Source organism: Petaurus breviceps, unplaced genomic scaffold (genome assembly GCF_028583685.1).
Source record: "Petaurus breviceps papuanus isolate PSGF00001 unplaced genomic scaffold, PetGlider_PUasm1.0 37, whole genome shotgun sequence".
Lineage (NCBI taxonomy): Eukaryota > Metazoa > Chordata > Mammalia > Diprotodontia > Petauridae > Petaurus > Petaurus breviceps.
In genome coordinates, this window is record NW_027186296.1 from 18,739,677 (window position 1) to 18,753,864 (window position 14,188).

At 36.4% G+C, this 14,188-nt stretch overlaps 1 protein-coding gene across 7 annotated transcripts in view; it reads right to left on the minus strand.

The window, feature by feature from the left end:
- Positions 1 to 14,188, minus strand: part of ATP8B4 (ATPase phospholipid transporting 8B4 (putative)) — a 346,626-nt gene that overhangs the window by 230,144 nt on the left and 102,294 nt on the right. For all 7 annotated transcript variants that reach the window (XM_069098021.1, XM_069098022.1, XM_069098023.1 and 4 more), the window contains one exon: positions 10,730 to 10,791. In XM_069098021.1, coding sequence (XP_068954122.1) covers positions 10,730 to 10,791 — 62 coding nt within the window. The remainder of the gene's footprint in view (positions 1 to 10,729; positions 10,792 to 14,188) is intronic.

Sequence of the window (14,188 nt, forward strand, 5' to 3'; positions counted from 1 at the left end):
AATAACAGAAGTCTCCACTTCAATTGTAAGCCCAAGGGTCCTGATGAATACAAGATAACTCAATTCAGGGCTATCCAACAATTCTCAGATGCTATCAGACAGAACCATCTGTGGCCACACTCCAATGGAATCACCGTGGGAGTCCACTGTCCTATTTTCAGGAAGCACAAGAGGGAATCTACAGTTTTTTTTTCTTCTAATACACTGGGGTCAATAATCCTTGGTACTGTTTGTTGTAGGTAACAAAGTAGGTGAGAATTTAATAATGTCCACAATTCCTTCAAATATAACCATCAGAAGACGGGCTGACTTTCCTAATCCAGTCCAGCAGAGGGCAGTACCATACATTAGAATCAGAAATCAACCCTAAGTATGCTATTTGTAAAGATCCCACCATAAATCACATCTTGGCTACCAGCCTATATACATTTAGCCTAGCAAATCTCTTTTCAGATAGTTCCCTCAATATCTATTGCAAGTATCTGCTAGAAAAACTGAACTACTGCCTGGATTTATTCTAGGAATTCTTACAGACCAAAAAAGGTCCCATACATTCCACACGCATGATTCCTATATAGGCAACAACTGGAAAAGAAAAACTTGCAATTGAACTGCTTTAAATCACTGATGTTTTTGAGACATACATGTGTCACTAATCATCTCTTAAAAACAGAACATTTTATGTTGTTGTTTCATGTTGAGCTATTTTTAAGAAGAGATGAAATGGAAATCTTGGGTGGCAATCTAAGAGCCAAACATTCATGAAACCCTTGTGCTGAGTGGTATTTAACCTTTCTGAGATTGTTAACTACACCCAGAGCAGGAGCTACTGACATCTAAATCGTTGGTGCACTGATTAAGATTGCGCAGGAGAGAGAGGGAAGAATATACTTTAACATATAGTTAATTGTAAAACTATCTAATAGAGCCACTGGAAAACTGTGCTATCCCAGGGTCTCAAACTTTTGTAAATTTGTATTTTATTTTTAATTTATGGAATAAAACAAGAATTTCCATAACAAAGAATAATTAAAAAGATGATTGCACATGAAACTGCAAATCTATTTCATATAACTTACTACTATTCCTTTTAAACATATAATAAATTTAGCATGTAAATTTCTTTTTTTTCCTTTTTTTCTTCCCTCCCTTGTGCCTTTGCCCTTGAGTATGACTACCAATAAATTCACAGGACAAAATATAACCTTAAGTAATAACTGTTATCCACATTATTATTTTTGTAACACCTTCACAAATTACATGGTACACAACTTATTTGTCCCTCTTTTGTTTGCCTTACAGCCAAATGCTACTTTGACTACTCAGGGAACACGTCTAATTAAATTTTGTTGATGTTTATCCAATCAGTTAACATGTATTTATTAAGTTCTGGCTTTTTTTTCCAGGTAAGATGCTAGGTGTCAGGGATGCAAATGCAAAAGAGAGACAATCCCTGACCTCAAGGAGTTTGCTTCTACTGGGGGAAATTCTCTACCATGCCACCCTGCAGGCATGCCTTCCTCGACCCACACACACACACACCCCTTTCTTCAACTTCCTTTTAGGCGGTGTTTTCCCCCATCAGAATGTAAACTCCTTGAGGGCAGGGACTGTGACCTCATTCTACTTCTATGATATTCCAAGCACTTAAAACAGGGCTGGCACATAGTAAAAATTTAATAAATGCTTGTTAGCTTAACTTGAAATATGTTTACAGGTAAGCAAATGTGGGATATGTATTTTTTTTTAGAACAGTAATGGGTACAAGCAGACATTGACAACTCAAGAAAACAGAAGAGACCTCTTGAAGGTGAATTACAAAACTTAAACAAGAAATAAAACAAATGGTTCCTGTGATATAATTTGCACACCCAGTACAATACTACAGTTTCACTGGTGCTTCACACACTAATCAATTGATTCATTTTCTTTACTACAAGTCTATTTCTAGTTGGGTCTATTTTAAGTAACCTGTACAATATCTTGCTGAGTACAGCCAAGATGCACTCTCATGACCAACGGTCCTGGGTACAAGTCCATTACAATGAAAAAACACCAATCTTCCAGCCCCTGAGCAACCATGGCAGCTAGCAAACCTCATTTTCAATCACAATGTATTATGGCAGTTCAAAAATATAATTAAGCAACAACACTTCAGTGTACTTTATACACAATAATATAGCCATGACAGCAAAACAACTGGTCTACTCTATAAAAGTCACTTAGGAAAATTTTCAAGGGACCAGTCTCTGCAGTGCTAAAGTATCTAAACCTAGAGACAGAACACATTCAAGGCAGGATTGTGTAGTGGGTGGAATGCTGTACCTAGACTAAGGAAGGCCCAGACTTGAATTCTGCCTCAGACACTTATTAGCTATGTGACCCTAGGCGAGTTATTTAACTTCTCTAAACCTCAGTTTCCTCAACTGTAAAATGGGGATGAGAATAGCCCTTGCCTTACAGAATTGCAAAGTGCCATTATAGAGACTCAATAGAGAAACTGTATATAAAACTCTTTGCAAACTTTAAAGGACTATGTATATGTCTACATGGACAAAGGACTATGTATATGTATACATATGTGTATGTACATATGTATACATATATATATATATATACACACATAGTGGGAGTCCTGGCAGTAGCAGCTAATGCTGTATGTCTATGACTGTCCATGTCTATGTCCATAGATGTATATGTATACACACATACATACACTACAATATACTGCATATTGTATCATGACATATGTATACACACATTTGTCTATACAAATACATACACATATATATACACACATACAGATATATATAGACATAGACATATACCATGAAATACTACTACCAAGACTACAACTATGAAACATATTTTCAGTTTGCATCTATTCAAAAGCACAATTCCTGGACCCCTAATCATGTTTTTCTTGCCAGACCAACAAGAGACCAAATTAATTCAAAGAGAAAGACATTTAATTAAATAGCATAGCAAACTATGCTGCTGGTGGAAACAGGATACTGGCTTGGAGAAATAATGGCCTGACCCACTGTAGCATTTCTTCTGTTCTTTTAAAAATGAATGGTATGATCTACCCACACATCATCTTAATAGTAATATGACTGGACTTTTCCAAAAGCCAAACCCCTTCTTAATAGGACTGTGATTTATTAGGGCTTAATATAAAAGGACATTCCCTATAGAATTTTAGGAGAAGAGAAAAGACTTCCAAAAGTACTAAAGCAAATGTTAAAGGAATTGGCACGCTTTTTAAGCCTCTAATATTCCTGGTATCCAGGAATAAGAAACATGGGTATGGTAAGAGAGCTGAAAAGATTAATGGTATTGATCATAGCACTTGGACTGGGCAAGATGAAGGATCTTAAAGAACACCTCATTTTATGTATGAAAAACCGAAGCCCAGAGAGTTAGCTGCCTGAGGTCACAGGCGATAAGTAAGAAAATAAAGATTTAAATCTAGGTCTTCTGACTCCAATATTCAGTGTCCCTTTCCACCACTGCACATATAAGCACCATTCTGTTCTAGTTTCCTGATTACTCAGCAGATACATGACACTCAAGAATTGTGGCTGATGACCTATGGTTGACTGTTAAGATTATATCCCAAGCTATATTCAGGAGTTCCTGAACTTCATCTCTGTTCTTTTTTAATTTTGCTCATGGACAAGATTATAGGCTCCCCAAAATCAGGTACCATGTCTACTATTTCTCTTTAACCATTTAAACACTTAGAGGGTGAATGAGTAGCCAGTGGACAATCAAGCTTCGTGTTTTATTTTGTTTTGTGCCTTGATTTGAACTCTCCTCTACAACTCATTCAAAAGTTTCAAATCCCATTAGAATATGAGCTCTCGTTAGAATGCAAGCTCCTTAAAAGGATGGAGAGACTCATTCTTTATACTTGTGACTAGCCCAGTGCCTGGCACATAATGGATGTTTTAAACTTATGCTGGTTTGATTGAATGGATAAAGTTTGGTCATCTAGTCTTTGCTTCAAATCTCCAATGTTGAATTCACTACCGCTAGTGGCAGCCCATTCCATTTCTGGAATTGGTACCTAGTTCTGTTCTAATATTGAATAAAAAAATAATCTCTTACTCCTTTTAATTTCTTCCCAATGGTTCTAGTTCTTACCTATGGGACCAAATATCTTATTCCTATTCAACATGAAAGTCCTTTAAATATTTTTACAGTCTTCCTTTTTCAAATGTAAATTCTTCTCTTCAGTATTCAAAGCCCTTCACAACCTGAATCCAACCTGTTTTTCCAGATTATTATACATTATTCCCCTTTATCTATCCTGTGGCTCAGCCAAACTGGCCATCCTACTGTTTCTATTACCCAAACACTCCATCTCCAACCTAACTGTCTTTGCACTGGCTAGCACCCATACCCAGAAGGCACTATCTCCTCACCTCTGTCTCTTAGAACACCTGGTGTGTATATATCTTGTATATATGTGCTATCTCCCCCAGTAGAATGTAAACTCTTTGGAAGAAGGATTGTTTCTTTTTTGTCTGTACCCTCAGCATTTAGTACAATGCCTAGGATATAAAAGGTAATCAATGCTTTTTCTATGGATCTTCCTACAATATGGTTTCAAATCCCCTCACCATCCTGATCACTCTCCTCTGAACACTCCCTAACTTATTAATGTCCCTGTTGAAAGTGTGGCACCCAGAGCTGAATATATTATTCTGGTTGCATTCTGACCTAAAACCAAATGCTGGCTAAGGAACTGTTGGTTTTCTTTATATAACATAAGGCTTTGTTATAGCAGTGAATGTAAATTTTGAAGAGCAACATGGTCTGATAGTTCTACTAGTTTTCCTTTATGTCAGGGATAAATGCAATATCTTCCTGAGTCTCCAGAAGTCTGAGGGTGGGGTTATAGGTAGATGCATAAGTAAAAACAATTGTAGTAATAAGGTCTTGGAATTACATATCATCTTTCTTCTAAATAGCTGGAAGAACTCAATCTCTGGCTGAGTTTTTTAAAAAGTCTATATTCTTTTTTAAAGAATAGAAAGAATTCTTTGGATCTCCTTCAAACCTTTTCACTCCACATGCAGAAAGAATCAGAACTCATTTCCAAGACTCTGGTTGCTCTTATATAAACTGAAAAATAATGATGCTGCTTTCTAGAAATCCATAATTGTCTCTCTTTTTTTTGTACCTGAAGCTGAAATTCTAGGTACCAGATTTGTGGATGCTACTGAAAATGCCTTCAAGTCTCCAGTGATTTTTTTCAGTGTGCTGCTTATTTATTCCAGTAAGTCAATCAGGCCTCTGAAAGCTCTCTCTATGAATTAGAGCTTGTCAAACTGTGGTAGCTACAAGGGGAACTTTCTAGGATTTTGTTGGCACTTCTGAATCTTTTTGCCTGATTGAACAAGACTAAAGCAGGATCCTTGTAATGTGAGCCAAGCAAATAAAGCATTATGTGTGAGGACCGGGGACAATAGATTTTTGAAGTCAATAATTTTCTTTTAAATTAAAATTTTAGACTTACTTTTAAAAATTTTGTAAAATAATTTAAATATACAAAATGATACAAAAATAATTTTAGGGTATAGAAAAAGTTTTGGATTCAGAGTCAAAGAATATGAGTTTGAATCTTGGCTCTGACATTTCACTAAGTATGTGTGATCTTGGGCAAGTGATATAACCTACCTTGACCTAAAATTCCTCATCTGTCAAATGAGGAAGCTGAACCACATGGGACTCTAAGTTTCATTCTAATGCTGTGCCTATAGTCCTGTAATCCTAATTCAAGATGCTAAAGTTCAAAAAGATCACTACAGAATTTGAATTACAAACTTGAATCCTTGATTGTGAAATAATAAATTAATGATCATTTTAGTAGTTTAATAAATAATAGCATTTACAAAGTACCTTAAGGTTCATAAAATATTTTAAACATATTATCTCATTCAATATTTTATTTTGTTCAATCATTTTTCAGTCATGTCAGATTCTTCCTGACCCCATTTAGGGTTTTCTTGGCAAACATACTGAAGTGGTTTGCTGAGTCCTCCTCCAGTACATTTTAAAGATGAGAAAATTGAGGCAAACAGGGTTAAGTGACTTGCATACCTAGTAAAATGTCTGAGGCCAGATTAGAATTCAGGTCTTTCTGACTGCGCCACCCACCTCCCCTATTTGATACATCATAACACTCTAATACAGCTCTTGAGTGTTATGACTCCTTTAAAATGAAAGAGTTAGGACAAGGCTTGTAAAAACGTCCAACTCCTTCACAAATTCAGAGCTAGAATGCTTATAGGTTATTCTGATCTTTTGTTCAGTTTCATAGGCAGCTTGTAAGGCAGCTGGTAGTATAAGGGATACAACATAGAGCCTAAAGTCAGGAAGATCAAAGTTCAAATACAGCTTCAGGCATTTACTAGCTGTGTGACCCTGGGCAAGTCACTTAACCTCTGTCTTCCTCAGTTTCTTCACCTACCTCACAGAGTTGTGATGATCAAATGATATAATTATAAAGCACTTAGTACAGTTCCTGATACAAAGCAGGCACTCAGTAAATGCTTATTCCCTTCTGAGAGTTAGGAAGACCTGAGTTTAAATCAAACCTCAGTTATTTACTAGCTATGTGACCCTGGGCAAGTCACTTATCCTCTGTTTGTGTCATTTTCCTCAACTGTAAAAAGGGGATAATAAAGGCACCTTCGTCAAAGGGTTATTGTCAGGATCAAATGAAATTTTTGTTCAAAGTGCCTTAGTGTTCACATTGCCTTAGTACATGATGCTATATAAGTGCTTATTTCCTTCCCTTATCTCATTCCTCTCTCTTTCCCATCACAGGCACAACCTCCAGAGGGAGGTTGATGACTGATCTTTTACAAGCTACCAAACAAATGGTTATTCTATCTTTGCTTAAAGATCTCTAATAATGGGTAACCCAGTATCTCCCAAGACAGCTCATTCTACTTTTGGATAGCTCTAAAGTTAAGAAATTTTCCTTATATCAAGTCTAAATATGCCTCTTTGCAACTTTCACTCCTAGGTCTATCCTTTGGGGAAACATAGAAGAAATCAAATTTTTTTCTTGGTGTTAGTCCTTCAGTCTTAAAGTTGGCTATCCTGTGCCCTCAAACCTTAAGTCTTCTCTTCTCCAATCCAAACATCCCCAGTCTCTTCAGCCTTTCCCCATATGACATGATCTCTTCATTATTATAGACATTCCAGCTTATCAGTATCCTTCCTAAAACATGGTACCTGGAATTGAATACAATGCTCCAAACATGATTGGAAGAGAAAAACATGCAACAGGTCAATGATATCCCTGATTTTTAAATTTCTCCATACTACAACAGCATGATAGAATAACAGCAGAGGAAGTGCCCACATTGATGAAAACACCCATCTATCTACATATCAAAGAAAGAAAATTAGATTCAGGAAAACCACTCCACCCATTTTAAAGAGCCCAGAAAGTAAATAAATTCATAGTTTCATTTTTCATATCCTGTGGGGGATTTTTTGTTTTGTTTTGTTTTTTTTGGTGAGGAGCTGCTAAATTGTTGGCCACAATATGACAAGTAACACATCTGATTTGCCTTATTTTCTGTGCACACAAGTTCTTAACTTTTTTCTAATTGTGCAAAACTTCAAGAAGGAACTATTCAAAAAAGAATTAAGTAGCTCTGGAGAGGGAGGCAGAAGTAGGAAAAAAATTTTTTTAGGCTACCCAAGATAAAAGGCTCTGGTAAATGTGTAATATGGGATGTGTTCCATAGTAAGTTGATGGTCAAAACTGATAGAAAGTTTAACAGCATCAAAGAAACATCTTGCCTGAGAGAAGGTTATAAAATTACAGAGACAGCAGAACATCTGATATCAGACTGCTCAGTTACAAAAGAATTTTAGATAATAATCACTTTGCCAAATTAAGATAATAGAAACCTGTGAAGATAAGGAAAATGCATAAGGAATCTCCCCCCCCCAAAAAAAATAAAAACATGCAAATTTTATAATATGGTTTCATTTCTAAAATGAGATGATCATCCTTATCCTACCTACCTCACATGGTTGTTGTGGAATTTTAAATGCTATGTAAATGTGAATTACTTTGATGATGACAATGACAAAGATGATTATCTATATATCCCAAATTATATCATTGCCAATGCATACTTCCAAAATGTCGTTATTGTTGTTGAGACATGTCCAATTCTTTGTGACCCCCTTTGGGTTGGCAAAGATACTGGAGCAGTTTGCCATTTCCTTCTTCAGCTCATTTTACAGATGAGGAACGGGGCAAACAAGGTTAAGTGATTTGCCCAGGATCACACAGCTAGTAAGTGTCTGAGGACACATTTGAATTCAGGAAGATGAGTCTTCCTAACTCCAGGTCCAGCATTCTATCCACTGCACTACCTAAATGCCCTGCCTTCAAAACACAGGTGGATATTAACTACATTACTACAAAAATTATTGTATAACTACTTAACTTTATCTCACTTTTGAGGCACTATGATTTATTGAAAAGAACACTAGGCTAAAAATCAAGACACAGGTTCAACTCCTTTGATTCAACCAATATTTTGATATTAATTAGCCATGTGACCTCCATCAAGTCATTTAGCCAGTCTAGACCTTAGTTCATCCATCTGTAAAATGAAAGAGTTGGACCAGATGATCTCTAAGGTACCTTTCAGCTTAGAGTTCTATTATTATTGACCCAATTTTTGATTGCAAAGTAATTAGATGGACTGTCAATTGTTGGATCAGATCCCTTCACTTACAATCACCCCTTGTTACAGCCTTAACTGAGAGACTAGGGAAGATCAGGACATTCAACAAAACTTCCTCAGACAATCCATAAGATGTCAACATGTCTCATCAAGATAACAATAAAAATGTGAAATAAAGAATTAATACAGGAATATGTCCAATAAAACTAACAGAAACTACCCATCTGATGCTAACACTATACATGGATCAAATAAGTATTTTTATACCTTATTAATTCAGTGGGTCACCATTGCCAAATTCATCACCAGGGGGGTCAATGTTCTCTACATATTTACTTGAAGTCTTTCTATCTTGATAGAAACTGATGGAGCCTAATCTCCATTGGATAACCTTTGAGAACCATGGGTCACCTCCATACTACACTGAGGCAGTCTGAGTTGCTCACTATCTAAAAATCCCATCTCTTTTATACCAGTATTCTCCCAGTGAGGTTACAGTGCTGTGAACCTCATCATCTTGGAAAAATCAAAATTGAAGGTAAGCAATGGCAAGGTACATGTTTCAGACATTTGGAGGTTGTAGAATATTCCCAAAGATGACTTTTAGTCAAGAAGGGGCATAAAAACCTAGAAAAAGAGTGGGGCTGTTCATGTTGTGAGAATGAAAAACACACTGAGTCTCCCCTAGATATTCAAAGGATCAAGGGAAGATTCCCAGTGTATTGGATGAAGCATCAATGGAAAAACATAAATGAGAATGATACAGAATGAAAAGGCATAGTGAAGCTGTTGTCTACATCAATGAAAGCAGTATCTACTCTGAAGAGATCACAGAACCCTCAGGCAACACCAAGCCCATCCTCTCTTCAATGAGAAAATTTCTATCACAATTCATTTATATCACAGGCTTCTCTGCAACAATTGACATCTATGTAGCCAGTCATTTTTTTTTTCATTTGTACCTTTGACACTCTTTTCTATAAGCCAAATAGTCTCAAAATGAGTGAAGAAAGAATTGAAAAACAATGATCTTTCTCCCACTGAAGAATGGAGTAATTCATTCAAAGATGAATTACTCCCATCTTATTATTTATTGTCAATTATTTTGAGGTCTGCTTAATGCCTTAGTCGTTCTCTTGTACATGTTTTGTCATACAACATTCCTACTAAAATCAATATTATTAGCACTATCATGCTGATTAAATTATATCCACTGGCCAATAAGAATGACAGCCAGGTTGGAGGTGATTTCTGTATTTAGAATTTACATACATTAAGTTTCTTAGAGTTGTATTTTGTTTGTGTTAGAGAAAGCAAATTTAAAATATTTTATTGGAAACTCTCTACAAATAATATTATTTTAATGTTGGAGGAAATTTTAAAAATCACGAGATTTTTCTGTTTACCTTTCTAAAATGTGTCATGTGACACACTAAATGACACATTGGGAAGAAAAGTCTTGTTTTGAAATTTTGATGTTTTAACATGCTGCTGTACATACTCTCTAGAAATATTCTTCCCCATAAATTATCATATAGATTCTTTTATTCACTTGCTGAAAAATTCTTACTGAATACCAACTGTACTTCCCAGGGTTGTTGCAAAGCTTAAGTGGAATGTCTGTGAAGTACCCTGCAAAATTTAAAGCACTATATAAAATGTCAGTATGATGAGGAGGATGAGGAGGAGGAGGAGGATGAAATAAATCCTAAATAGCCTTTGATTTCTAAAAACTGATAACAGCAAAGTCTCCTTGTTCATCCTAAGAAATTACTAAGAAATTTAGAACAGAGCAGAAATAAATTTTTACAGCAGCCAAAAGGTGAACATCAAACACATTGAAGAAGAAAAAATATAATTTAATACTTTATTTAAAAAAATCAGTTGAAGAGGGAAAATAAATTTACCTGTTGTTCAAAAAGAAAAGCCACAGAACAATATTTATTGATTCCCTCTCCCGCAAATTATAAGAATAACAAAACATATGTGCTTCTTACCTGCCATTGATGAGTACTTCAGAAAGCCGATTATTCACCTGGTTATCACTCTTATGACGGAACTGTTAAGTACAAAATGTTTATGAGAAAATCATTAAGATCACTTTCTTCAGTATTAAAAAAAAAATACTTGGGAGACATTTGGCTTTACAAGGTTCAGAAAATCCACAGGCCTTTCTACATAAGCAAGTCTATACATAAACTAACATCTTGTCTACAAGCTTAAGGCTGGGTGTTGGCAACTAAGAGAATTAACCATAAGTTTTCTTCCAATTCACATGTTTGGGGTTGACTTTGTGGGAACAATTCTCCATTGATTCTACATGATTGTAGGGGAAACACATTCAATTTTTAATCCTGTAACTAATATGGAAGTTTCTCATTTCTTACACATGTGTACTCAATACTTTGCTTTATTAAAACATTATTCACTGAAAAACATTTGATCATCATTTCATTTTATGAATTTCTTTGAAGTTGAAAAAATATTTGTATCATGACTTTTAGATCCAGAAAAGTTCTCATTGCTGTGAGTGAATTTATGTGTTATCACACATTAGGGGAAAAATATAACATTCTATCTAAGATTATATTTTTAAACTTAAGTGATTTTATTTCCTATTGTATTCCCAAACACCCTAAGTTACAGAATTAACCACAGAACTGTGAAGTACCCTACAGCCCACCAATGGAGCTCAGATCATAACTTTGGAAAAGATCTCAGTTACTACTCAAACTACTGTCATTCCCCTAGCAATTAGCACCCATCCTGCTAATTACCTTGTAGCTTTAAGAAGTCTCAAAGTGACTTAACTACCCTAAAGGAGAAGGAGCTGGTAACCTTTTCCCTGCATACCTGTTTTTTAGGCAAAGTTACCTGACTTTCCTCCATTCTCCCTGCAGCAAAAATTTTAAAGTCCCTACAACAACACAGGTACACAGATATAGTTTATAGATGCATTCATTAATTTACATATAGCAAGCCAAAATGCACAGTAGCCCACATACAAAGGTCACATTCAGTTGTATAATACTTAATATAAAAACTAACATTGCACATGGTATAGTAAACACATTAATCACCACTTGTCTGGATGATATATGAGTTATGAATTACATATAGTCTAAGAGTGGGTACTGTCTAGCAACATATATAATTGCTTCATACTTATCCATGGATGTCTTGGCACTTCTGGGGCAAAATGCTCTCATTTCTGCACCCTTAGCATTCTGAGCCCCACTCACCTGCTGGTCTGGGACTATGGATAACAATGCCACTGTCTTTACCTCCTAATGAGTCGGGCTTTTTAGGTGGTCTCCATTTCCTTGAGGGCCTCCATAGCTGGAGTATTCAAGAGGAAAGAGAGAGAAGGAGATCTCTGGACTTAACCTTCCTTTTTAACTCTGCCACAAAAAGAGCAAGGCAACCGTTGCATGCTTCTCCATCCTCAAGTAAATATCAAATTGTAGTTTTCATCCTCTTCACCTTTTCATCTTAATTGAAATCTTTTCCATTGATAACATTGTGCAGTGCCATGTACACAGTAAGTACTAAATAAATGTTTATTGAGTTGTTGAAGCCAACCTGAGTACCCAAGACTCTTCTAGGTCATTCAATTGCCCACATCCAATGGGAATTTGGAAATTAACTCACTGTACAGGTCAGTTAGGAACATGCAAATGAAAATGCTAAGTATGTTCCTAGAATCAAATATTTTTGGATCTGAAAGAGACCTTAAAAATCACCTTGTAGGGGTGGCTAGGTGGGACAGTGAATAGAGTACTGGCCCTGGAGTCAGGAGGACCTGAGTTCAAATCCAGCCTCAGACATTTGACAAACTAGCCATGTGACCTTGGACAAGTCACTTAACCCCAACTGCCCTCCAAAAAAAAGGAGGGAAAGAGAGGGAGGGGGAGGGGAAAGGGGTAGGAGGAAGAGGAGGAGCAGAAGGAGGAGGAGAAAAGAGAAGAAGAAGAAGAAGAAGAAGAAGAAGAAGAAGAAGAAGAAGAAGAAGAAGAAGAAGAAGAACAAGAAGAAGAAATCACCTTGTGTAATTTCCTTTTTTTTTCCAACAAGAAACCTGAGGTCCAGAGTGGTTGAGTTAATTTTTTACAGAGATGGGAAGTGGTAGAGCAGGTTCGCTTACTCCAAATCTGCTGTTTCTGCCACCATGCCACAGCAACTTATCCAACTCTCTAGGGCTAAACAGACCGACACTAATCCCTCATCTATAGCCTCTCAAACACTTTAAATCTGCTTTCAGATCCCCTAAAATTCTTGCTCTGGAGAGTCATCAAATTTTCACTAAGAGCATTTGCCCCTCAGAAATAGGCAAATGCTACAAATCAGGGCTTAATTTATTCTGATGACTGTCTAGACTTAAGAAAGTAATGGAGAAAATGCAGGTTAAACCTAAAATTATGTCCAGTGCATATTTTCCCCTCAGAGAGTCAGTTGTTAGACATTTATCAGCATATCCTTGCCTGAAAGGCTTTCTCTTCTTTGCTATAAATATCCCCAGTTGCTTCAACTGGTATGTACAGCCTGATGTATAAGTTCCTCACTCTTCTAGCTACCCTCTATCTGGTCTTTTAGATACTTCAAGGTTCTATGACATTTTCAGTGTAAGTACACTGTTGAAGGGGACTGGGATCAGTTTGTTAATGAACTTCCTAAAATGAGGTGCCCACAATTAAAGAGTTGTCCCTTGTCTATGCTGATCCTTCTCTTCTTTTTTCAAATTGGTCACAATCTTCCTCAATAATTTCTCATCTCCCCTATCTCCATCCTCCCCAATACTCTTTCTCTCATAAACTCACATTGAGATATCTTCTCCTTTGCACAAAGCCTAGACACCCCAGATATGTGCCATCTGCAGCTAGCTAGGTAGCCACATATACACACACTTACTTTGTGTCAGCCACTGTTCTAAGCTCTGAGGATACAAATATAAGCAAAATAGTTCTTGTCCTCAAGGTGCCTACATTATAATGACGGAATTTAACACATAAATGGATGCTAGAAAAGGAATTAGGAGAGGGAGAAAGACTGTAGGAAATAGCAATGGAATGGAGGCCTGATTCCTGGCAAGGTAACAGAAAAGACTAACCTACCAGTCAATGGATTACAGTATTTCATTGCAGTAGGGGCTACCAAACTAAACAACCAATTACTTCCTTTCTGATCGATGGGGAATATTTTACAAAGATTTGTTTTTCAGATTAATAGAGCAAAGGCAATTGGAAATCCACTTAGGTAGGATAAGAAGGAAGATCTAGTCCTCTTTCGACTTTTTTCTTCCTATTTCTTGATCCTTCTCATATTTTTCATGCCTTGGTCATGACTCCTCCTGCTGGAACCAAGATTTGTACAATTCTATCTACTTTTGTAAAAGAAGGAGGAGGAAAAAGAAGAAAGAGGAGAAAAAAAGGAGGAGGAAGAGGAAAAAGGAGAAAGAG